Source organism: Martes martes (genome assembly GCF_963455335.1).
Source record: "Martes martes genome assembly, chromosome: 18".
Taxonomy (NCBI): Eukaryota; Metazoa; Chordata; class Mammalia; order Carnivora; family Mustelidae; genus Martes; species Martes martes.
In genome coordinates this window covers 21,562,795-21,588,179 of record NC_137906.1, presented here as the reverse complement: position 1 = coordinate 21,588,179, position 25,385 = coordinate 21,562,795, and the positions used below count along the sequence as shown (strand labels likewise).

Below are 25,385 nucleotides of genomic sequence, written 5' to 3'. Positions count from 1 at the left end.
AGACGGCCGCTGATTGGCTGACGATGGCGCAGGTGGTGGGCGCGCGGAAGACAGGGCGGCTTCTCTCTTCCCCCCCCTTCAAAGATTCCACCCCCCTCCTCTCTCCGCCAGCGGCCGTTATTTCGCGCGCACGCGCATAAAACCGCTGTCGTTGCTGAGCGGGAGAACAGGGGAGCGCGCGCCGGGGGTACGGGTGGGGCGGGGCTAAACTCGAAGCGCGCGCCCGCCTAACGGTCGTCGTCCTCGGGCTTTCGCGTTACTTTTTTGTTTCCTTTCGGCCACCGTCCCTTCCCCCTCCCCACTCCAGCGGTTTATTTACAATCCTGCCCCGCTTCATTCCTGCCTGCTTTTCCCAAAGATGGCGCCCAAAGAAGTTCCGCGGAGGAGCTTGCGGCCCACCCCAAGGGCAATTATACCCCCGGCCCCGCCCCCGCAGTCCCAAGAATCAGGCTGAAACACCAGAGTAAAAACTGTATTTACATGACACGCAGTTGTATGAGGATTTAAAAAACAAAACAAAAACATGGCACAGGGAGGAAAGGAGCTGGCAGTCAGGAGGGGCCTCAGCGCTGGCTCGCGGCGAAACCCAGGATGTTCGCCTGCAAGACAGGAGGGAAGGGGAGAGCAGCGTTAAAGCTGGCGGCAGGGCACAGGCTGGAGAGGAGGGGGCCAAGCGGTGGGCTCACCTTCAGGAATGACTCCATCTGTTTCCCGGATATGCCCTCCACGAGTTCCAGGTCCTCCACCTGGAGAGATGGCAGCGATGGGAAGGGGCTTCTCCCCTCCTGCCCCACCCCACCCCCCAACTCCATTCCAGGGCCACCTTCCCTGGGCCATTACCTGGCTGAAGGGGCCATGGAGCTCCCTCCAGCCCACGATGAGCTGGGCCTTCTTTTGGCCAATGCGCTGCAGGCTGCGCAGATCCCGGGCAGAGCCTTCATTCAGCAGATCTAATATTTTTTGGCGCCCATGAGCCAGTAGCTCCGGGCTGATCTGTAGCTCCCAGCAGTCCTCAGCCTTCTCCTCTGGCTCTGAAGCATCCAGGGACTCCAGCTATGAGGCAGGGGGAGGTGAGTGACAGAAACAGAGTTTGCTATTCAGCCCATGGCAGCAAACTGCTTTAGACTCCTCTGCCAAAGATAGGAGCCTAACAGCAGCTATCTCCCCGCCCTCCCTAGCCTCTCTTTCCCTCAAGTGTCTGTCCACAAACCCTTCTCTCCAGTCAGTCACTGGGCGGATTCTCATTTTGCCCAACTTGTGAAAGAGTGTTGTGAAGATCAAATGGGTTAAGGAATGTAAAGCATATAGTATGCTCTTAAATTTGCCTCATCTCTAAAAAGGAACGAATAAGCTCTCTTTCATTCCTGGGAAGGCACACAGAAGGTACTCAGTAAATGACAGCCACGCCCCCACCCCATCCTCTCAGTTTTTAGGTAATTCTTTCAGTGTTGTTTCATTTCTTGAATGCTTAGGTCACGTTTCCCTGGGTGGACTCTTCAGTTTGTGGAGTGGGACTCAGGCTACTGTACCTAGTAAAGTGGCTGCTGAGGGTGAGAGCCACCAAGAGAAAGGGAAGTAACAGGTGACAGATACCCTCTGCTATTCATCGGAAATGCCCTGAGAGGTATTTCCTCCACATTCCAAGGGTAAGCAACTTGTAAATCGCTGGTGTTTTAACTCCATGGCCAGTGCTCTTCCCCTTAGAGCTCACTACCCTTACTTCTCCACTCCAGCTGTAGCTCCAGCTGCCAGCTGCACTCACCTTTCTCTTCCGGCCTTTCTTCTTCAGGATGTGGATCTCAGCATTTGGGGATGCTGCCTGCTCCTGAACTAAAGGCAAGAATTGTGACCCGGAATCATGGCACAGGTTACTTTTTGCCCTCCCTTACTTGGGTCTTCTACTCCTGATTCCCCAGTTCCCCTCTGGCCCAAGTGAACCTCTTCTTTTGAGGTTCCCACAGAACTTTTCTCACACCTGTATCTGCCAGTAGTCTTAGCTGTTACTGCATGGTACTCAGTCATGGCCCGGTCAGTCGACCCTGACTGTACTAAGTGCCTGAGCACATAGCACCAGAGCCCTATTTCAGACGGTCCTCACCGCCACCCCCTGCCTTCCCCAGGGTTGCAGTATGGTGGGAGTAGGTGAATGACATGATGAAAGCTGCTCTGAACACCTCCCACCTTTCCAGGATCTGTCATCTGGGCCCTCCTGGCCCCCACAGCCAAACTTACTCAGTTGTAAGGGCATCACCACAGCCTTTTTGAGGGGCTTTGCTACAGTGACTGTGCGGCGGGCAAGCGGTCGGAGCATTGTAGGAGACGAGTTCTCTTTATCCTTTGGGTCCACAGCCTCCTGGGCCAGAACCTTGGCTTCCAGTTCTTTTTGCTTCATCTTAAGCCTCTGTTGGAAAGGATCAGAGAGACATGTGACCCAGAACAAACTTCCGGGCAGCTTGAAGGAGGTGGGTTAGGAAAGTGAGTGCAGGGCTCTAAGCCCCTTGCTGGCAGGGCGAGGACCAAGGAGAGAAGCCACCAGGAGACAACTGGAACCCAGTATAATTAAGGGCTTTCTGATGATCAGGGATGCTCAGAAGTGGAACAGGACCCTTTGTGAAACACTGAAGGGAAGGAACTATTCAGGCATAAAGTCCTAACTTAATTTGAACTGGGTTTTGGGAAATGGCAAGGTCTTATATTAGTTCCTTTCGCCTGGATGTCCACCCCTCACCTCCTCAGAGCTGACCTCAATTGTTTTTCAAAGTCCCACCACATTAAGGACATTCAAGCAGAAGCCGGGGACAAGGGGTTCTAGTGTTAGCCTAAAAACTAAATGCTGGTCCAGGCTTCTGCTGCCTTTCCCTGTCTGAAGATGATCAGATGGCTTCTCTAGGCCCATAGGAATCCCAGCTCCCCTCTCTCCCACACTTACCTCAATCTCCAAATCCTTCTCCTCCATTGTCTTCATGAGCACCATCCGCTCTCGCCTTGGGGTGTTTAGCCCGTGGGTCCCCTGGCTTCCCTGGGAGCCCAGCAGACGGTCCAGGCTTAGGAGGCGCTCCAGCACAGCGGGGTCCATGCTACTTAGCTTCTGTAGGGGGCTAAGCAGACAAAGGTTACTCTGCACCTGGCCCGTCTCTCATCACCCTCTCTGCAGCTGCAGGATTCCCCTCATGATGCCTTCTATTGCTGTATTCCGGGGGTCCACACACTGGTGTAAACTTGCTGGGCAACCCTGAGCAAGTCAACCAGACTCTCCAGGTGCATGGCTTCAGCAGGTGAATGCGGCTCCATCACTACTTGCCCAGGTCACTTCTCAGGGTGCCAGGAGATCTGACAAGAACAAGCGCTTTGTGCACACCTGAGTTCCAAGCCTTCAGGCTCTAAGACACTGCCCCACCCTGCCCTGCAGGCACTCGCTGTCATCACAGAAGGCGGAGACTGTGAGGTGACAGCAAGGATTATGTGTCAGTTTCTTTGTAAGAGCCGCTGGGAAAAGATTCACAGTGGAGGTCAACTTCAGCAGGGCTTTGAAAGCCACTGGGGACCAAATGCCAAGCCTTCTTCCCATGGGCAGTAGGAATGGCCTCTTGGAGCTGAGTCCTGACTTAATCTGAGCACGACAATGCCTAACATTCGTTCCTTCTGTCTAGACTTGTTTCTCTCCCAATTATCATTCAAAGTCAATTGAACACCACCTTTCCCATGAAACCCAACTTGACTGTGTATCTTCCTTCCTGTACTGTGAAACTCCTCAAGGACAGGGACTGCCCTGTTCCTTGGGCCCAAGGGACTAGGAAGAGTAGGACCAGAAAATCTGGGTGAACACCAGAGGTCATTCCTTCCTGGCTCTCACAGAAGCAGCAAGTCCTTCCTCACCGCACCCTGTCCTATTTACTCTGCATCATCTGATGTTCCCTTCTTCTCTCCTTTCCTGAAACCTGAGCCCCTGAGGTCAGGGTCTTACCAGGGCTGATGGGCCCCGTCTCTGGGCTTACCCAGGGTACCTGTCTGGCAGAGACTTTGCCTGTTCACATGTAACACACATCTGCAAGGATGTATGTTTCTCTGAATTTATGCACATAGGACACAGGACTGCTGGCAGGTAGCTTGAGAGGACAAGATTGAGATGGGGTTCTAAGCAAACACCCTTTCCTGTATGCCATCCAACCTCAACTATAGCAGCTCCCCCTGCCCCCACCATTCTAGGGAGGCAACTGCAGTCTTTCTTTTGCCGGGTTTCTACCCAAGCCCAAATAAAGCCACTCTAAACTGTCTAATTCTGAAGACTAGTGAAGAGAGGTGACCTCAGGGGGTCAAGGATTAGTACCTACTCTGCCCCCAACTGCTCTGGTGGCCAGACAAAGAAAGCAAGACCCTAAATAGCAGTGACCTAAGGATTCGTGCACCCTGGGCCATGCAGTGGGGCCATCAGAACCAGAGAGAGAGACCACACACACAGAAGGGTCTAAGTTTAGAGACTTTGGATAGAGGTTAGAAGCAAAGTTAGGACAGCAACGGGCTCCTTGCAGAGTCGTGGAGACACTGGACTCTAACGCACAGACTGAGAAGTCTCAGGGAGACAGAGCTCTTCATCTCTTTTCTCTTTGCTCTACTCTTATCCTCTAGACCTAAAGGGCCTGATCCAGATTACTCCTTGAGCGGGAAGTTAAAGTGCTCATCCTTGAAACAGCTGCTTCCAAACGTGAGGTTTTGCTGACTGCCTGAAGGGGTTGGAAAGTGGAAAGGGAGGGGCCCGCAGCTCCAGGAGGAGCTCCTTCAGGCCCCGGACGAACCACAGCATCAAAGCTAGAGACAGCTCCGCACTTCCAGTGAATTCAGCAGAGTAGGACTTGGGGTGAATTTGAGGAGAGAGGAACAAGTTCGCAGCACAAGGATCTGACTACTCTCTGCATCTAACCCAGACACAACAGCAAAGGGGACATCCCCCAGGCCCCTCGGCCTCTGCTCACCTGAGTTCCTGGGAGGCCGAGGCTGGAGCTGCTGGGGGCTCAGAACTCCCAGTTTCCTCTTCCTCAGGGCCGCGGGCTCTCTTTGCCTCTGACGGGCCGAGCAGTTCTTTCTGGGACAGTTTAACGGGTGCCAAGACTAGGAAAGATGTGGGGGCAGGTCAGCCTCTGTGCTGATGCTGGGCAGCTTCAGCACGCTCCCCGGTTGTCCAGATCTGCCCTTTGCATTCTGGCCAGCCCCAGTCCTCACCACGAAGCTGTAGACTCTCATTGGTAAAAGGCCGGTTGATCACCTCCTTGGACCTGGCAGCAAAGTTGAGCGCAGAGACTGTATCTAGGTAGAAGCGTCTCTCGGGGGCAATGTTGGCAATGAGGATGCTGTGGGCTGAGCCACCCAGAGAATCCTGAGGGACGGGGATTGGGCAGGATAGGCGGAGATCAGAAGCCCCACGTTTCCATTCCTTGACTGAAGTTCCCCAGCCTCCCAGCACACCTGAAAACCTTCTTCTCCAGCCCCTTGTCACCCCGAGATGGGTGGCCTGACCTGCAATAGGCGAGTCAGCTTGCTGTCTCGGTAAGGCACACGAGGGAGGCCCTGGTTCAGTGCATCCACCACCTTGCCCAGTACGAAGAGGGAGGAGTTGATGGCTCCGCTTTCCTTCAGCCTCAGACCCTTGTTACCCGTGCGCCGGTTGTCCTCGGAGCCAGCCAAGTCAATCAGGTAGAGTTTACCCTCCCGCTGGCGAAATGGGGCCAGACGCTCCCGCTGCTCCACCTGGGGTTAAGAGCAAGGGCCCCCAAACTTAATTCACCCTCTAGGGGCTTCCCGTGTCCTCCCCCTGTAGCCAGGCCTCACCTTAACCAGGAGCACAGCATGACTGCGGGAGGAGCGCTGGTTGAGCCGCGTGGCTCCCACAGTCCGATTTCTACTGGCTGGCAGGAAGTGCTGCTCAAACTCAGCAAAGCTAGTGATGGGCTTCTGCGTGAGGCCCGGAATCAGGATGTTTCCCCGACAGTCTTCTCGGATCACCAGGTCTCCCGAAGCCGGGTCCAAAAGGTCTAATACCTGTTGGAGCAGGGAGAGGTAGGGCCAGTTCTCCAGACACAGGCTGCTTACTTCCTGGGCATCAGTCCCCTCCTCCTGCTGGCCTGTCAGAGGTATACCACCTGCTAACCCAACCTCTGTCTCTCCAGGTCTCGCGTTGTTGCTAGGGCAGAGCTTCATCGTCAAGAACTGGATCTTATTCTCTCTGACCTTTGTCTCTCCCCACACCAAGCAGAGTGGGTCCTCACCTTTTCCTGGTAGATCTCTAAGTAGGACATAGTGACAGAGAGCGCCCACGGCCGGCCCTCGCCGCCCTCCTCCCTGGTGAGCTGTAGGAGGTCCATGAGAGCCCGGGGAATCACTCCCGGTTGCTCTGGGCTGCCCAGCATTGTGTGTGTCTTCCCTGGGGAAAGAGTGAAGATTGCTGTGAGATCTTCCTCCCCACTCTTGAGCCCTCTCAGACCCACAGCTGCTCTCTACCTGGCTCCCTCACCTGCCCCCGTGGGCCCATAGGCAAGCACACTGGCATTCTGCCCTTCCAGCAAGTGCCTGAGGATGGGCTGCACTGATCCCGCATAGATGTCCTGCTGAGAGCTCTTCTCCCCGTAGAAGGCATCAAACCTGCAGGCACAAAAGAAAGAGGGAATGACTGGAGGGTTCCATCCTGCCCCAGACTTAGAGGGCAATACTGGCCTCGGATTTAAGAGTCTCTGTCACTTTTCTTGCATAAAGACCCTAGAAAGCACCCACTGAACACCTGTTGTGCCCCAGTCCCCATACCAGTGTTAGGAATACAGAGATAAGTCTAACGCCCAGAACTCTGGGGAGTTCTGTAGTCTGGTGGGACAGAAAGATACCCATACTTGGCTGTGATTCAGGAAGTGAAGAGGAGGACACACTAGAAAGAGTAACTGATTCTACTTAAGGAAAGAGGATTTTGCCAGAGAGAGAGGAGAAAGATATTCCAAGTATCCAAAATAGCACACAGACAAGGCATGGGGTGAAACGTCAGGGCTTCCTGATCTTTTTCCCCAAGACAGCACCCACGGCAAGGAGTATCTGTATATCAGAACGGAGCAGAGGATGTTGCCGATGACAAGATGAGACTACACGCACCAGCGATCCACGTTCGGTGCTCTGGAGAAGCGGTGGCTGAGGCCACAGCAGAGATGAGGTTTTAAGGGGGACTGTGTTGGGGGCATGAGGCTGGAAAGAAACAAGTCAGGTTGCCAAGGGGTTAGAATGAGGTTGTCAAACGTTCTCTATGAGGAACCAGAGAGTAAATATTTTCGGCTCCATGAGCCACAGGATTCCCTTTGGCAGCGATTTACTGCCATCATTAGAGTCGGAAAGCAGCCATAGACAGTATGTAAATGAACAACTGTTCCAATAAAGCTTTTATTACAAAAAAGACTCCCGGTCTGATTGGACCTGCAGGCCGTAGTTTGCCACTCCCAGCCTCTAACGAGGAGCCAAAGAGTCTGAACTTTCACTCTCCAATGGAGTTTTAAAGTAGCTGTTGCGCCTGTGAGCTCTTTCCCCAAATCTGGATGGTCTTTTCTCCCACTGCCTAGCTGCAGCCTGGGTTGGCTGGCTGGTCTGTGTCCCCCCCCAACCCCTTCCCACACCTCCCCGACCCTAGCTGGGGCTCCCCTGCTCACCGTTGCTACTCCTTCCCCTTTCCCTCTTTGTGCTCATTTCCCCCACGAGACTGTGAACAGTAATGTGTTTGGTTCAGCCCTCGGCCTTCCCCTAAGTATCCTCCACAGGACCTGTCAGAGTGGGCACCCAGGAACGTGTCTGAAAGACCAAACGAAGGTGTGAGGAACAAAGCTGTGCTGAGGAGGGAGCAAGGATCCTGAAGAAGCTTCTGAGAAACCGTGTGGGCAGTGCTAATGTGAGCCGGACTAGGAGAGAGGAGGGGCGGGAGGGCAGAGTGGCCTGGATCTTACTGGTATTTGAGAGTCTCCTGGTGGTTCCTCCAGTTGGCAATCTCTAGGGAACAGTTGTCCAGGCCACGCACACATGGGGGATCCCCTGCTCCATCTGTCCCATCCACAAATGGCCGCAGCCGCACAGCCACCCTAACTCGAGCTGGAGGCGGGCGCCGGCCAGCCCCCACCTTGCTTAGCCGACAGCGACCAGCACCTAGAGGACAGAAGGGAAGTTTTTAGGTGTGAAATACAGCAGAGTCTTGCAGGAAGAGCTGCTTGACACAGCTGAGCTCTGAAGGATGAACAGTAGCTTCCCCGGAGTACGGCCGGAAGTTGGGGGAGAGAGATTCTCCGCCAACCATGTCAAGTACTTAGCAAACATTAACATTTAGTAAGTGCCGACTACATGCCAGACATGCTTTAATCTTCACCGTGTCACTGAGGTAGGTTCTATTCAGGCCATTTTACCAATGAAGAAGCCCAAGGAGGAGCAGCAGCTCTTCTGAACACTGCAGTATGTTATGCCTGTGGCCTGTGCCCATTACGACTTGTGTCATGGCCCACATTTTGTCTTTTTGCTCCTCAAAAGAAGCAGAGCCTAAAAACAAAACAAGTAGATTAGAGACCCTCTTTACCTTGACAGAGGGGCAGGGAAGACGGACTGGAGGTGGACGCTGAGGTCCTGGAGACACCTCGGGAAGGCCCAAGGCCCCTAGTTCATTTCAGGGAAATTCTTTCCACCCTGGCTGTACCATGGGTGGCGGCCCCAGTTCCTTCCTTGCTCTACGAGTAGGTCCAGTGGGGGGTAGATTGTCAGGTTTACAAAAATGACCCGGAAGATCTTGTTGAAATGCAGATTTCAGGGGGTGCCTGGGTGGCTCAGTCGGTTTAGCGTCTGCCTTCGGCTCAGGTCATGATCTCAGGGTTCTGGGATCAAGTCCCAAATCAAGTTCCTTGCTCAATGGGGCGCCTTCTTCTCCCTCTGCCTCCCACTTTCCCTGCTTGTGCTTTTCTCTCTCACACACACAAATAAACAAATAAAAATCTTTAAATTTAAAAAAAAAAAAAGCAGATTTTGCTTCAGTCTCTGGAATGATGCTTGAGGTTTGCTTTTTATTGTTTTGTTTTTTTTTTTAAGATTCTACATTTCTAACGAACTGCCAGGTGATGTGGATGCTGCTGGTAAAACATGCTTTGGGGTGCAAAGGTGTTGTAGACCAGCATCTTCTGGGGTTGTTGTAAAGATTAAAAGAGTTGGGGTGCCTGGGTGGCTCAGTCGTTAAGCATCTGCCTTCGGCTCAGGTCATGATCCCCAGGTACTGGGATCGAGCCCCACGTCAGGCTCCCTGCTCTATGGGAAGCCTGCTTTTCCCTCTCCCACTTCCCCTGCTTATGTTCCCTCTCTCTCTGTCAAATAAATAAATAAAATCTTTAAAAAATAATAAAAAATAAATAAAAGAGTTGACATTTGCCCCCACCCGAGCCATCAATGAACTGCCTGACTTTCTGTGCTTCTATTTCCCACCTGAGGTTTATAACATAATTATATTTAAGTGTATATACACATAAAACTTAATGACAGTTTTTCTCTTTTTTTTTTTTTTTTTTTTTTTTTTTTTTTTAAAGATTTTATTTATTTGCCAGAGAGAGAGAGAGAGAGAGAGAGTACAGACAAGCAGGCAGAGAGGCAGGCAGAGGCAGCGAGAGAAGCAGGCTCCCTGCGGAGCAAGGAACCCGATGCGGGACTCGATCCCAGGACCCTGGGATCATGACCTGAGCCGAAGGCAGCGGCCCAACCAACTGAGCCACCCAGGCGTCCCGACAGTTTTTCTCTTAATGGGGATTATGTGGGTTTCTTTTTTATGTTACACAGTTCTGTAATGCTGTAATGTTTGCATTAAAATAAATAACACTGTGGACATCTTCATTTCAGAGGAATAAGGTTGAGAGGCAGCCCCTAGTCTCTTTTGTCGAAGCTCAGTGTGCAAAAGGCATTAACATGCAATCCTTCTCTAGTGTAAGCTCTCTGTTTGGTTTGCTTCCAATTATTAAATCTAAGTCATTAAAAAAAAGATTATGAATATTTTATCAGAAAACACAAGATAAAACTTTTATAAAAAAGCCTGTTTGGTTGGGGCGCCTGGGTGGCTCAGTGGGCTGAGCCTCTGCCTTAGGCTCAGGTAGTGATCGCAGGGTCCTGGGATCAAGCCCCATGTCAGGCTCCCTGCTCTATGGGAAGCCTGCTTCTCCCTCTCCCATTCCCTGTGCTTGTGTTCCCTCTCTTGCGCTCTCTCTCTCTCTGTCAAATAAATAAATAAAATCTTAAAAAAAAATTTTTTTAACAACAATCCTCCTTATTTTCGTAAAGACTAAATGAGCTGAAAATATCTTATGAGGAAAGTATTTCTTTGTTTTATGTTGGAGGATACCACACTATAGTTCACAGCTAACAGTAGAATTCTTTTTTTTTTTTTTTTAAGATTTCTTATTTACTCATTTGAGAGAGAGAGAGAGAATAAGTGAGCAGGAGGGAGAGAGAAAAAAATCTGAAAGACTCCGCACTAAGCAGAGCCCGAAGCAGGGCTTGATCCACAACCGCCAGATCATGACTTGAGCTGAAACCCAAGAATTGGGACACTCAACCAAGTGTTAGGTGCCCCTAACAGCAGAATTCTAACCTAGATCTCTTGGCCTCCAAAAATGTGCTTTCAATGCTGATGCCATATTGCCTGTTATATACGACCTGGGAAAGTTCTTGGCAGCTCTGACTCTGTCCTTTTTGCAGGTGGTAGCAGCTGGTTGTCAGGGCCTCGTATAAGGCACGAGGCTGGTATCGGTGGCCAGCGCAGAAACAGCAAGACTAAGAGGTGGACAGACGACCCTGCTGAGAATCTTACACATAGTAATGCATCCCCATAAGCAGATGGCCTACAAGAACTGGGCCTCTGCTTCTTCACCTGACAAACGAAGCCAGGGATTCCACGTTATGGTTTACAAGGCACTTGGGCATCTAGTTTTCATTTGATCCTCATGAATCCTGAAAGTCAGTAGAAACCTGTAGATGTACCCATGCAGATAATTAAGGTGCAAAGAGGTTCACTGACTTGTCAAAATGCGTGCAGGGGCTTCTCCTTGCCTATCTTTCCCAGGGTTTTTGGAAGAACAGAGAAAGAGGGCAGATACAGAAACATTTATGGAAGTTTTTTTGTTTTTGTTTTTTTAAAGATTTTATTTATTTATTTGGCAGACAAAGATCACAAGTAGGCAGAGAGGCAGGCAGAGAGAGAGGAGGAAGCAGGCATCCCAGGACCCCGGTACCATGACCTGAGCCAAAGGCAGAGGCTTTAACCCATTGAGCCACCCAGGTGCCCTGCATTTACAGAAGTTTAAAGGGAAGGGGAAGTCTGTGGTGATGTAGAAAGAGCATAGACCTGGGTCAGACAGGTGAATTTAATTTCCAGCTCTAACACTTATTAGATTGTGACCTTGGGCAAATGACTTAACATTCATGTGCCCTGGTTTCTTTGTCTGTAAAATGGGGTGAGGTGGGCCTTGCAAAGGCTTAATGAGAATTAAAAGAAATAACATGTAAACTAGCCTATAGTGAGTAGGTTCATTACTCCAGGTAGGATAGCCTGGGTTCAAATCCCAGCTCTACCACTTACAACTAACTGAATAAACTGGGGGAAATGATGGTCTATTCCTGTGCCTCCATTTCCACACCTGTAAAATGGGAATAAACAAAAATCCGTACTCACTGGGTTGTTAAGGCAGTAAATAAGGTAAGTGATGTAAAAGTGCCCAGAATAACATTTGGCACATCGGTAAAAGCTCAGTGTTTTATTTTATTTTGTATTCACCTTTCACTTTCCAAATGTGGAAGCCTCAGTATAGAGGTCAGGTAACTTGCCTATGGCCAACAGCTACCTAGTGAAAGAGCTTCCAATGAAGGTCTAACTCCAAAGTTCATTATATGGGCCCCCATTCCTCCTCGCCCCCCCTTGTATGGAACCCCATAGGCCTTGGAGTCAAGTGATAAGTTCTACCTACCAGCTGTGTGACTTTGGGAAGGCTTCTTAACCTCTCTGAACTTCAGTTTCTCTTTATAACAGTATCTACCCTCATAAGATTGTAAGAAGCCACAGAAAGAATGTACACACGATGTTTGGCTCCATGGCTGGCAGCAGGCTCTCAGTAGACGTTAGCTATTGTTCTTACACTCCTTCACTCTTGCTACTCACTCCTCCAGGCAGCACCAGCTCACGTCTGCCCTCACCATTCTGCAGGGTCACCAATGACCTCCTTACCTGCTAAATCCAGTAGACATGACTGACCCTCATCCCATTTGACTTCCCAGCAAGATCCAACACCCTTGATCTGTTTTCCTTTGAGAAATAGACTTTCCCCTCAGTTTCCATGCCAGAGAATGGAGGGAAACAGCTCTCTGCTCAGCCCATCTAAGTTTCCACCAATCTTAAATGTTTTCTCCTAGGCTCCTTCTACCATCTCTCTAGCACAGGGTTGCTCAACTTTGGCACTATGACTTTGGGCTGGACAATTCTTTGTAATAAGGTGGTCCTGTGTGTTGTAGGACATTTAGCACACATATGCTGGACACATATGACAGTGGCATTCCATGGGCCACCCCCCTACCTATAACAACCAAAGAAGTCCCCAGATAGTACAAATGTCCCCACAGGGAACAACACTGCCCCTCACTGAGAACTGCTACTCTGATTCATTTCATGGGCATGGTCCCAGGCTTTCTTGGCTTCAATTACTATCTTAAAGCTGATGACTCCTAATCCCTACAAAGCAAGCGAAGGCAGTCGCCCAACCGACTCAGCCACCCAGGGGTCCCTTACTCTTCTTTTATTGATGAGGAAACTGAGCCACAGACATTGTCTTTCATTGGCCTCTTTATACATCATAAATAAGAAATCACTTGGGGGGTGCCTGGGTGACTCAGTCATCGGCCTTCAGCTCAGGTCTGAACCTTGGGTCCTGGGATAGAGCCCCACATCAGGCTCCCTGCTCAGCGGGGAGCCTGCTTCTCCCTCTCCCTCTGCCTGCTGCTCCCCCTGCTTGTGCTGTCAAAGAAATAAATAAAATCTTAAAAAAAAAAATCACTTGGTGGTCTTTTCATCCAGCCAAGGCCTAGTAAACTGCCATCTAACCTTCGAAACCCACTTCCAGTATCACTTCCTTAAATCAAATCCTCCCAGAATATCCAAGGGTTTACTTACTTCAGATTTTGTACTCTCTATAGCAGTTTATACATATCTATCATGGCTTTCCATGATAGTATATATCGATATGATTATCTATTGAACAGATTGTAAGCTCGTCTGGGGAAGGGTCAATATTCTCACAAGCATTTTTATGATATTTACTATGCAGCAGACCCAGTGAGTCTTGAAAAGGTGAGGGGCAGTTGGCTCCAAAAGCAACAATGTCAGGTGCTTGGGTATAAGGGTTAAGAGGCTCTAGAGCAGGTCTGCCTGAGTGCAGATTCAGACCCCAATATTTACTAGTCATGTCAACTCTGAGCAAGCTATTTAACCCATCGATGCCTCAGTCTCCTCGGTAAAACAGGGACAATAACAACCAACCACCTCATAGCATTATGTGATGATTAAATGATTCATCACCATAAAGTGCTTACAACTGTGCCTGGGACCTAGCAAGGACTCAACATGCATCTGACATTCTGCTAAAAAGCTTTATTTCTCCTCAGGGCCTGACAAACAGCAGGACACTCCAATCAATGACTATGGTGCCCGCCATAATCACTGACCAGAACTCAGTGTACAGGAAGAGAGCAGAGACATATGTAAACAAACACATACAAGATTCCGAATGTCCCAACAGCCTTTTCGACCCAAAGATAGCATTGACTCCCACGGCTAGAGGGAAAGGAAACAGTCCCTTATTTCCCTGCTGCGTGACCTCAGCCCACCTTATGCTGTCAACGAACACCCAGCTGCGGCGGGTCTGAACATCCGCCAGTCCTCCTCCATTCCCCAGGGATCTCCCCTCGCCCAACAGCACGTCTTAAGCAGCACCCTTCCCGCAAAACGCGCACCCAGCTCCTTTCTTTTGGTCCTTACGGTTAGGTGTCAGCTACTTTTCGCTCGCTTACTCACGTCATCTCCCGAGATGGGGGTCACTGTCCCCATTCGACAAAGGAACTGACGCTCACAGAGGAGAAGTGCGTTAGGCTCAAAGCTCTAGTGTTGGAATCGGCTCTTAACACGGTCCACTGACCCGCGCGTAGAGCTGGAAACAGTGAGCAGGAAAGAGCGAGGGGGGCTGACCAGCTCCGGACGGCCACACTGCCACTCTCCCCTCCCCTCCCCTCCCCTGCGCCGTTCGGGCCTCTCCCCGACAACCCGCGGAGCCGGGACCAGACTCGGTCGCGTTATCCCACCAGGCTCCAGACTTCGGCGTCTCGCCCAGGCCGGGCTCGCGTACCTGAGATCGCCGAAGCCATCTCGCGTCGCCTCAGCTGCCCCATACCCCCCGCGTCCATTACACTACCTCCGTTGGCCCGCCTCTCCCATTCGAATTTCCCGGTGCCCCGCCCCCTGTCCTGGGCTCCACCAATCACGCCTACTCGCCGCCGGAAGTCCCTGTTGGAGGCTCTCAGCTATCCCGCCCTCTAGGGTTCGCCTCAAGGACCTGCAAGAAGAAGTTTCCGCTGGCGGAGGACGCATGCGCGCAGGTTGGCTCCCAGACAGTGGAAGGCACCGCCCGCGCTGCGGCTCGAACTCTGGCGCCGGAGGCTGACAGTGGGAGGAGCTGCTGGGCGCGGCTGGGCACTGGGCTCCCTGTACCTTCTGGCTTTCGGGTTTCGAGGAATTGATATGCGTTAAGTGTAGACTTGTCGCCTCGTTTTTTCCCCCTCAGCCATGAGTTTTGGTACGAATCAAGCACTGATCGAAGGCACTCCATCGACTTACCCCCAAAGTTCCCTGAATTGAATACAGTTTTCGCTATATTGGTGGCAGAAGGGGTGATTATATGAAAAAGGAAGAGGGAAACACGGGTTATTCTAAGTGAGCTTCATTTTCTGAAGTTTCTTGCCTCGGGTTGTTTCGCGCCCTGTGGGGTGGAGGGGGGTGTTTTTGTGGATTTCGGACTTGAACTCAGTGCCAGTCAACGGTACTTTACCTTCTGGTCACTTCTGTCACTCCTGGAGGTCTGGACCACGCTGTCTGCATGTAGACAGTCATGATGGTGCACTCACCTCTTGCTGAGCCCAAATACACCAGGTTGATGAGGGAGCAGGAGGCTGGCTGAGGACAAAGCAAAAGCTGGCACCTTGCACCCCCTCTCCACCCGCTCCCCTCCCCTCGGTACTATAGGTGACATTCCTCAGGCACCCCTGACTGCCATAAACGAGAAACAAATCGTTAACTTGCAGAGATCACAATCCTGCAAGGCAGGAGTCTCCCTTGGTTTACAAATGTCCTTGAGATTTACAACAAAGAAGTTACCTTATCAATAGCACAATTTCCAGAGGCAAATAACTCAGTTCCTCAAGCCCTAAATAAAGTTAAATTTCTTCTAAACCCAAATCTCACTAACAAGGACACTTGATAGGAAAAATGTGAAACCTTATCTCTAGATCTCAAGATAGTGTCGAATCATTCCCAAGCATATGGCCCACTGATATACATCTAAAGGGTCTCACAAGAAGATTTTTACTACTAGTAATAAATAACCTTTCTCCCAACAATAGCTAGCCCCTCAAAGTCCTGGAGACCTTGCTTCCAAAATTCCTTAGAGACTAACATCATCCCCTTTGTCCTCACCTACCTAACTCCTGTGTATATAACCAACCACTCCTCACATCCCCGGGGCAGCTGCATCTCTGCCTGCCCACGGGTCCTGTCCCCGTGCTTTAATAAACCACCTTTTTGCACCAGAGACGTCTTAAGAATTCTTTCTTAGCCGTCGGCTCCGAACCTCACTCCACCGAACCTGACCTAGGTTCTAGAACTTCATCAAGGTGACATATGTGTCGTCTTATGTCAAATCTGAGCGCAGGAGACCAGTCCAAATGTTATTTTGTAACTCAGCACATCGGAGTGAGAGTTAAAGGCGTGTTTAGTCTTTTAGCTTGTCATTTTCACCACGGTTCCACGCACCCGACGTCCTGTGGTTCACTGGTCTGTGAAGTAGCTACCTGTTCCTTCTGGAAGCTTAACCAGGGATGAATATCCATCTTTGAGCTCCTGGTAGGGCCCTGGTTTAGAGATTAGGTCCAACCTATTAAAAAACAAAGTAAGAGAGCCTGAGTGGCTCAGTCGCTTAAGCGGCGGCCTTCGGCTCCGGTCATGATCCCAGTATCCTGGGATGGAGTCCCACATCGGGCTCCTTTCTTGGGGGGGAGCCTGCTTCTCCCTCTTCCTCTGCTTGCCAATGCGCGCGCTCTCTCTCTTTGACAAATAAATAAAAATAAGATCTTTAAAAAAAAGTGTTAGACCAGTGGTTCTCAAATTTTTTGGCCTTGGAATCTTTTTACATTTTTTTTAATTTTATTTATTTATTTGACAGACAGAGATCACAAATAGGCAGAGAGGCAGGCAGAGAGAGAGGAGGAAGCAGACTCGCTGCTGAGCAGAGAGCCTGATGCGGGGTTCGATCCCAGGACCCTGGGATCATAACCTGAGCCAAAGGCAGAGGCTTTAACCCACTGAGCCACCCAGGCACCCCATCTTTTTACATTCTTTAAAAATGAGGCCTCAGGGGTGCCTGACTGGCCCAGTCGGTGGAGCAAGCAACTCTTGATCTCGAGATTACTTAAAAAACAATTTACAGATTTTTTTTTAAAGCTTTTATTTATTTATTTGATAGAGATCACAAGTAGGCAGAGAGGCAGGTTGGGGGGGGGAGCAGTCTGGAGGCAGACCTCCTGCTGAGCAGGGCAAAGGATGCAGGACTCGATCCCAGGACCCTGAGATCATGACCTGAACCGAAGGCAGAGGCTTAACCCACTGAGCCATCCAGGTGCCCCCAATTTACAGATCTTAAAAAAATAAAAATTGAAGCCCTAAAGATCTTTTGTTTATATGGGTTGTGTCTATTCTATAGTTACTGTATTAGAACTTAAAACAAATTAAAAATATTTATTGATGCACCTCAAAACTGCAGTAACGAATCCATAGAGACAGAAAGTAGATCAGGGCTTTGTTCACCAAAGCGTGAATTATGACTGTCGCTATTAGTTAGGTATGGAGTTTCATTTTGGGTGATAGAAATGTTCTGGAATTAGTGTGATAGTTGTACAACATAAATGGTAAGTTTTATGTTGTGTGAATTATATCTCCATTTACTTTTTTCTTTAAAAGATTTTATTTATTTGTCTGAGAGCAAGAGAGAGGGGGAGCAGCAGGCAGAGCAGGCTCCCTGCTGAACAAGGAGCCCAATTTGGGACTAAGTCTCAGGACCCTGGGGTCATGACCTGGGCCGAAGGCAGCCGATTAACCAACTGAGTTATGCAGTCCCTTTATCTCCATTTAAAAATCTGCTCGAGGGGCACCTGGGTGGCTCAGTTGTTAAGCATCTGCCTTCAGCTCAGGTCATGATCCCAAGGTCCTGGGATCCAGCCCCACATTGGGCTCCCTGCTCAGCAGGAAGCCTGCTTCTCCCTCTCCCACTCCCCCTGCTTGTCTCTTGCTATGTCTCTCTCTGTCAAATAAATAAAATCTTAAAACACACACACACACACACACACACACACAAACCCATAAAAATAAATAAAAATCTGCTCAAAAAATTACAATAACTAACCCATTACATAGAATATAAATAACAGGGGTGCCTGGGTGGCTCCGTGGGTTAAAGCCTCTACCTTCCACTCAGGTCATGATCCCAGGGTCCTGGGATTGAGCCCCACATGGGGCTCTCTGCTCAGCAGGGAGCCTGCTTTCTCTCTCTCTGCCTCCCTCTCTGCCTACTTGTGATCTCTGTCTGTCAAATAAATAAATAAATTCTTTTTAAAAAGGGGGGGGCGCCTGGGTGGCTCAGTGGGTTAAGCCTCTGCCTTTGGCTCAGGTCATGATCTCAGGGTCCTGGGATCGAGCCCCGCATCGGGCTCTCTGCTTAGCAGGGAGCCTGCTTCCCCCCTGACTTCCTCTCTCTCTACTTGTGATCTCTGTCTCTGTCAAATAAATAAATAAAGTCTTTAAAAATTTTTTTTTAATTTTTAAAAAAGAATATAAATAACATTTTAATTTTAAAAATAACTTTTCCAAAGGAATAAAAAAAGAAGAATGGCACTGTTTTACATTTTTACAAAATATAATGCATGGCTTAAAAGAAAATAGCTGTATTCTGCTATCTGCTTGTGCATTCAGGATGTTGTGATACCAATTTGTCATAGAGTTTCTTGAAAACTCCACTACATACTCAAGAAAGGATGCAAGGGGAAGAGGCAAATGGCATCTTAGTTTTATTATGAAAATAGCTTTGGCCTTGCGTGCGCGCGCGCACATACACACACATACACACACACAGGTGTCTCAGGGGCCTCCAGAATTTCCTGGACCACACTTGGGAAACCACTGACATAAAACTAGCAGCAGTTTGGTTTTCCCCATACTTCAGGAAGGGCTCTTCAGGTTTTCCTATCTGTTGCCGGTCCCCAGATATTTGGTGAGATACCTGCCAGAAATGGTGGAAAGAGGTCAGGGGACTGGGACTCCTGAGGTTGAATAAATAGCTTAGGTACAGACCCAGGGTAAAGGCTAACCTCCTTGCCTCTGTTTCCTCAGGTGTTAAAAGGGAATAACGGTGGAATCTGCTTCCTTGGGTTGTCTTAATTGAGTTGAGAAATTGAGTCGTTAAATACCTGGCAGGCAAGCAGAAGAGAAAGAAGCAGTGTTGTTTTTTTTTTTTTAAACTTTCTTTCTTTCTTTTTTTTTTTCCTTTTCTAACTAGGCCCTTAGGAAGCAAAGGAGAGCAGAGCAAAGTCATGTAGCATTTACACCATTACAACTGGAAGGAGACTGGTGAGCCAGGCAGACGGGTCTGTTCTGCAATCCTCAGAATCCTAAGTGAGGCAAAGCAGCAGTGACTGAGAAGGGAATTGGCGCTGGAAAAGAAAGGACCAGATCTGGGGGGCCGGGTGGGGAAGGAGAACTCTTGAGAGAGATAATAGAGCCCCTCAGGTGGCCAGGAAGCCTTGCCAGTCTGCCCCGGGTGGGGAAGCTTTGAAGGCTGCTGTGCCTGGGCCGGTTTGATGTACTCGCCGCCGGAATGAGGCTGGCCCAGCAAAGGATTCCTGCTTTGAGAACACAAAACAGAGTAGTATATTAACATTTCAAACAAAACAAAATATTGTAATCCCTAGAGCAAGGATTCTCAAAATGTGGTCTGGGGGCCCCTGGCCACCGCAGAGTTAAAATGATTTTCATAATAATACTGAAGTCATTTGCCTTTTCACTCATTTCCTCTGGGGTATACAGTGAGTTTTCCAAAAGCTCTGTGAAATGGCAGTTTGAATGCAGAACAGGCTTCACTAGTTGGTGGCGAAAAGTCACGGAAGAGTGGTTGCCTTTTGGGAGTTGGGGACAGGAAGTGACAGGGAAGGACCCAGAAGGAATTTGGGGGGGGGGTGATGTCCTATGTATCTTGATAGAGGGGTTTGGGTTTGACAGGTATATACATTTGACAGAAATTATGTGCAGAATCTTGTAAGGTTTTGTTTCTAAGGTGTTTGAAAATCACGGACGTGTGGAAAATGCCCAGATTTTGACGTCAGAAAGACCCGAGTTTGACCCTGACCTTGATCCTGCTGGCTGCTGTGTTTGTGACTTTGAACGTGATACAGCAGTTAGCAGAGTGCCTGAGGCTTCACGGGCACCTAATAAGTATTTGCAGTATGAGTGAAGGAAGCCATGTAATCTTTCAGACTCTAGTTTGTGCTAAGTCTGAGAATGCTCACTTTGTTTTGCCCAGCTAAGCTTTAGAGGGTTTCTGGGTGAGTTTTCTTTGATGGCACACTGACGCAGAAAGAGGGGAAAAACCAGGGTTTGCTCGGTTATTACCTGTGGGGGAATGAGCACGAGTTGGAGGCTTGGAGGGGTGGAGACACAGTTACCCGCGACACGTGCCACTGTAACTCTCAAACCTACAAACGCAACTGATTTCAGTCTTGGTGACGTCACTGGTGACGTCATCTGAAACTGAGGCTACGCTTACTACTTTCCAACAGGATCGTTGTCACAATTAAATGAGGTACTTTGGCAGAGTGCCTGGACTCCTAACGCATGATGCAAAAGTAAGTGTACGTTCCCCTTTTCCGTGTTCCGTCTCGCCCTACTGTTTTCTTCTGTATTTGCGGTCCTGCTGCAACACACACAAGTCCGCGTGCTAATACCTAGGATCACCTCCTCTCATTGGCCGGCCTTGAAATTATGGGGCCCAAAACTTTCTTGAAACCCACGAGCTGTAGGCTGAGGGGAGTCCTCTGTTTCTTGGATAATTGGGTTCCGTTGGTGGTTGTCGTTCACGGATTTGACCTTGGCTGTCTCCTGGGCAACTGCCTCAGCCGGGTGGATTGAGGTTTCTCTGCTCCCGGGAATGCACAAGACGCCTGGCACGGTCTTTACTGAAAATGGCTCTTTCCCTGCTACCCTCTGCAGTGGGAGCTGGAGGACTCAGTTCCAGCCACTGTGGAGTTCCTGATGATCCAAAGGAGGAAACAGTCATAGTTATATTATCACCCAATTAATTTGGTTAATTTGGTGACCTGCTGTAGGGAGGAGCTTTTTTGTTTTGTTTTTCAAGATTTTATTTTATTTTATTAATTTATTTTAGATTTTATTTATTTGAGAGAGAAAGAGAGAAGGAGAGTACAAAGGGAGAGTGAAAAGGAGAAGCAGACTCCCTGTTAAGCACAGAGCCCAATGAAAGGCTCTATCCCAGGACGCTGGGATCTTGACCTGAGCTGAAGGCAGACGCCCAACCGACTGAGCCACCCGGGAGCCCCTCAAGATTTTCTTTCTTTCTTTTTTTTTTTTTTTTTAAATTTTGTTTATTTATCTGACAGGCAGAGATCACAAGTAGGCAGAGAGAGAGAGAAGGGGAAGCAGGCTCCCTGCTGAGCAGAGAGCCCGATGCGGGGCTTGATCCCAGGACCCTGGGATCATGACCTGAGCTGAAAACAGAGGCTCCAACCCACTGAGCCACCCAGGCACCTCTCAAGATTTTATTTTTAATAATTTCTACACCTAACGTGGGGCTTGAACTTAACAACCCTGAGATCAAGAGTCCCATGCTGAACCGACTGAGCCCACCAGGTGCCTGTAGCTGGCAGAGGGGGACAAGGTGGTGACGTGTGGGGAGAGGTGTCCTTTTTGAGAGATTGCCTTTCAACTCCAAGTTGCCATCAGAGGAGCTGTGGGCTCTCTTTATAGCTTGTGGACCTTGGCGTCCTTCATTCTAGGCATGCTCCTGAGCACCCCCTACTTGGGGGGACCTCAGCTGTGCCCCTGTTCCAGGCCACCTCCTTCATACACATAGCTCAGTTATCCCTATATGGCATTCAACCAGTGCACAATGAGGCCAGTTGTTTTCCTGTAACAGTAAAGTCTTAGAAATTAGATTTCAGGATGTATGAGCTCGATACATCTTAGAAAGCACATGACCCAGAGAAGCTCATTTTATAAATGGGTGATTGAAACCCAGAGAGGTTAAGGGATTTGACTGAGGCTATGTAGCTGTGCAGGGAGGTAGGACTTAGCTTTCCCAAGTCTCTGGATAGTACTCTTGTCAACTCACTGTGACCTTTAGAAGCAAATAGCTAAGTTCCCAGCATTCCTCAGTAACCGATTTATCTGATTTTGGTCAGCAAACTCATTCACTGCCTACGGTTGTCCTGGCTCCTCACTCCAGCCGTCCTAGGGTTGGTCAGGTGCAACAGATAGTTCTAGGTCGGTTTGACTAGGGCTGTAGGAGGGCATTCAATCAAAACTAACCTAGGTGTTGCCGTGAGGATGCTTTGTAGAGGCAGTTACCATCTACAATCATATGACCTTAAGTAATGATCCTGGGTCAGCTGGGTGGGCCTCATCCAGTTAGTTGAGAGGCTTAAAATAAAATAAATAAAAAATAAAATAAAAAATAAAAGCAAAACTGATACTGCATGGTATCACTTATGTGTGATACACACTACTCTTGAGCTCAGGGTGGTGGTTCAAGCCCAGCCTTCAGAGTAGAGATTACTTAAAAAAGAGGGGAGGGGGCACCTGGGTGGCTCAGTGAGCTAAGTGTCTGCCTTCGGCTCAGGATGTCCTGGGATCCAGTCCCCTCTGCCATTCTTGGTTGTGCTCTCTCCCTCTCTCTCTGTCAAATAAATAAATAAAATCTTTAAAAAAAAAAAAAAGTGGAACACATAAGAAACAGTAGGATGTGGTTGCTAACAGCTGGAAAATATGGGAAATGGGGAGATGTTGGTAAAAGGGTACAGACTTTCTACCGTGTCGCATGGTGAGTGTAGTGGAAAATACTGTATTATATGATTGCAGTTTGCTAAGAGAGTAGATCTTAGGCATTCTCACCAAAAAAAAAATTTTTTTAAAGGTAACTATTGATAAAATAAGATATGGGAAGTGCCTGGATGGCTCAGTCAGTTAAACGTCTGCCTTTGGCTCAGGTCATAGTCCCAAGGTCCTGGGATCGAGCCCCACATCCGTTGCCTGCTCAATGGGGAGTCTGCTTCTCCCCTTCCCTCTGCCCCTCCCCCTTGCTTGTGCATTCTCTCTTTCAAATAAATAAATTAAATATTTTCTAAAAAAGAAATAGATAAGATATGGGAATGTAATACACAGTGTAGGGAGTACAGTTAATGATATTGTAACAATTTTTTAAAGATATTATTTATTTTATTATTTATCATTGTTATTTGAGAGATAGAGTGAGCATGAGCAGGGGTGGGGGGGAGGCACAGAGGGACAAGCCAATTCTGCTGAACACGGAGGGCTCGATCTCACGATCCTGAGATCACAACCTGAGCCAAAACCAAGAGTCGGATGCTTAATGGACTGCACTACCCAGGCGACCCGACCACTTCATCATGTATCTAAATACTGAATCACTATGTTGTACACCTGAAACTAATACAATATTGTATGTCAATTATTCTTCAATAAAAAAAAATTTTTAAGGGACTGTGAGGTGATGGGTGTGTTAATGAGCTTGATTGTGGGAGTCCTTTCACCACGTACATGTATCAAACTATCACATTGTATACGTCAAAAATATTAGAATTCTATTTGTCAATTATACTTCAGCAAAGCTGGGAAAAAATTTAAGAAAATTAAGTTACTAAATGTGTAAATTTTGATAACATAAGACATTAATTTACAAGGAAGTGAAAGAAGAAAGCTGGGGTTTCCCTGAGGAAAAAGAAATTTCACCCGTGTACCGCAGCACACCCTCCTGCCCAAGAGTTCCCAGACGGCCAGCCCGCTCTCCAGATTTTAGACTTGCCTCACCGCCCCCCCCCATCTGGGGAGCCAAATCTCTGCAATAAATCCTGTCATCTCTAGGGGTCACCTCTTTGGCTCAGTCGGTAGAACACGTGACTCTTAATCCTGGGGTTGTGAGATCAGGCCCCATGTCGGGCCCCATGCTGGGGATGGAGGCTGCTTAATATTCTCTCTCCCTCTTCCTCTGCCCCTGCCACCCTAAAAATTAATAAGTTTAAAAACAAGGCTAATTTTTCCTTGTTCCCCTCATCTCAGAGAGGATCCCACTCTTCCCAGTTGCTGATACTAGACATGGCAGTTCTTCTAGACTCTCCTCCTTCATGCACCTTCATGCGTTCATGGATCAAGTTCTCCGGAGTCCACCTCCGCCATGAGTCTCTCAAATCCCTCCCTCTCTTCTCTTCCTCACATTGTTGCCTTTCTTCTCTGATCTAGACCTATTAACTAGGACCCTGCTTCCCCTTCAATCTGTTTTCCCCACTTGTACCAGAAAAAAATGACTTTCTTATAAGCCTTATCAATCCCTTGGGTGAATTTTTGGCTAAATGGCTTCCTGGAGCCCATAAAATAACAGTTTTAGCGTGATGTTCATGGCTCCTGCCTCTCCATTACGTTTCATCTTCACCCAGTTGTACTTTGCATTTTAGCTGTGCTAAACCACTTTTCATTTTTGTAGGTTCATATTTCTGCATAACCTGGAGCCTGCGCCCAGGACTGGGCCCCTGTACACATGTGCACACGCGTACACACACACAGAGACACACACACACCCTCCCATCACCAAGTCTTCCCCTCAACTAGAGGAAGAGAAAACCCAACTTTCAGTGGTCTTTGTATTCCGAAGCACCAAGCAGAGAATATTTGATAAATGATTAGCTCAGTTCAGCAATTTTCAGACTTTATAAGTAAAGAAAATTTTTCTTGAAATCAAATCTGGTACAAAAGCCTAATATAACTAGGCAAAAGCCAGGACTCCCTTCTGCTGTTTCTGCCCCTCAGATGAGAGCGTGGTCCAACCCCACCCCCACCCTGCTCGGGTGAAAGCGCTGGTTTTAAAGCCCATCCTGAAATTGACCAGATAGCTGCTGTCAGACTTGGCCACACACAGGAACAAAGTACTGATGTGCTAGGACATAGATGAACCTTGCAAATATGCCCAGTGGGAGAAGCCAGACACAAAAGGCCACGGTATTGTATGATTCCTTCTACAGGAAATGTCAGAAATAGGCAAATCCATAGAGACGGAAAGTAGATGGATAGTTCCAGGGGGCTGGGACAGAGGAATGGGGAGTGACTGCTTAACAAGGATGAGGTTTCTTTCTGAGCTGATGACAGTATCCTGGAATTCGAGATGATGGTTGCGCCATCTGAATGTACTAAAAACCACTGAAATGACACACTTTAAAAGGGTGGATCTTAGGTGCTTTATATCTCAGAAAAAAAAAATTACAGTGACATAATTATTCCATTCTGTGGAATTGTTTGAGAGGAAGAAAGAAATTGTTATAAAAACAAGCCAGATATGAGTTTGCTTCTGTAATGTTAACATTTCTTTTCTTTTTTTAAAAAAATAACATTTCTTTCTAAAATTACATGTAGGTATGTCTGGGTGGCTCAGGCAGTGAAGCCGCTGCCTTCAGCTCAGGTCATGATCCCAGGGTCCTGGAATCAAGTCTCACATCAGCCTCCTTGCTCCTCGGGGAGCCTGCTTCTCCCTCCGCCTGCCATTCCCCCTGCTTGTCCTCTCTCTCTCTCTCTCCCCAACAAATAAATAAACAAAATCTTTAAAAAATAAAACTAAAATTACATGGACATACTTGTTATCTTTGTCTGACTGGAAAGAAATGATCCCCCTGAGGTCAATCAATCTTTTGGGAGCACTGAGTGACTTCCCCCACCCCCAACCACCGCCACTGAAAGACAAAACAAAAAACTGTTC

General features: G+C 48.6%; 1 protein-coding gene across 2 annotated transcripts; it reads right to left on the bottom strand.

Moving 5' to 3' along the window:
- Positions 1-452: 452 nt before the first annotated feature.
- Positions 453-14,507, bottom strand: KIF22 (kinesin family member 22). Of its 2 annotated transcripts, none has more exons than XM_080830588.1 (14): positions 14,093-14,507; positions 7,965-8,160; positions 6,506-6,633; positions 6,261-6,415; positions 5,824-6,033; positions 5,512-5,742; positions 5,218-5,371; positions 4,971-5,106; positions 2,930-3,098; positions 2,233-2,401; positions 1,763-1,830; positions 841-1,053; positions 687-746; positions 453-599 (listed from the first exon to the last, which is right to left on the bottom strand). In XM_080830588.1, the coding sequence occupies exons 4-14, from the start codon at positions 6,399-6,401 to the stop codon at positions 564-566; spliced, it is 1,587 nt and encodes a 528-aa protein (XP_080686714.1). In that variant the 5' UTR covers positions 6,402-6,415; positions 6,506-6,633; positions 7,965-8,160; positions 14,093-14,507; the 3' UTR covers positions 453-563. The 2 variants fall into 2 exon arrangements, with proteins under 2 accessions (XP_080686714.1, XP_080686715.1); XM_080830589.1 differs by having other exon boundaries at positions 14,421-14,493.
- Positions 14,508-25,385: the final 10,878 nt, after the last annotated feature.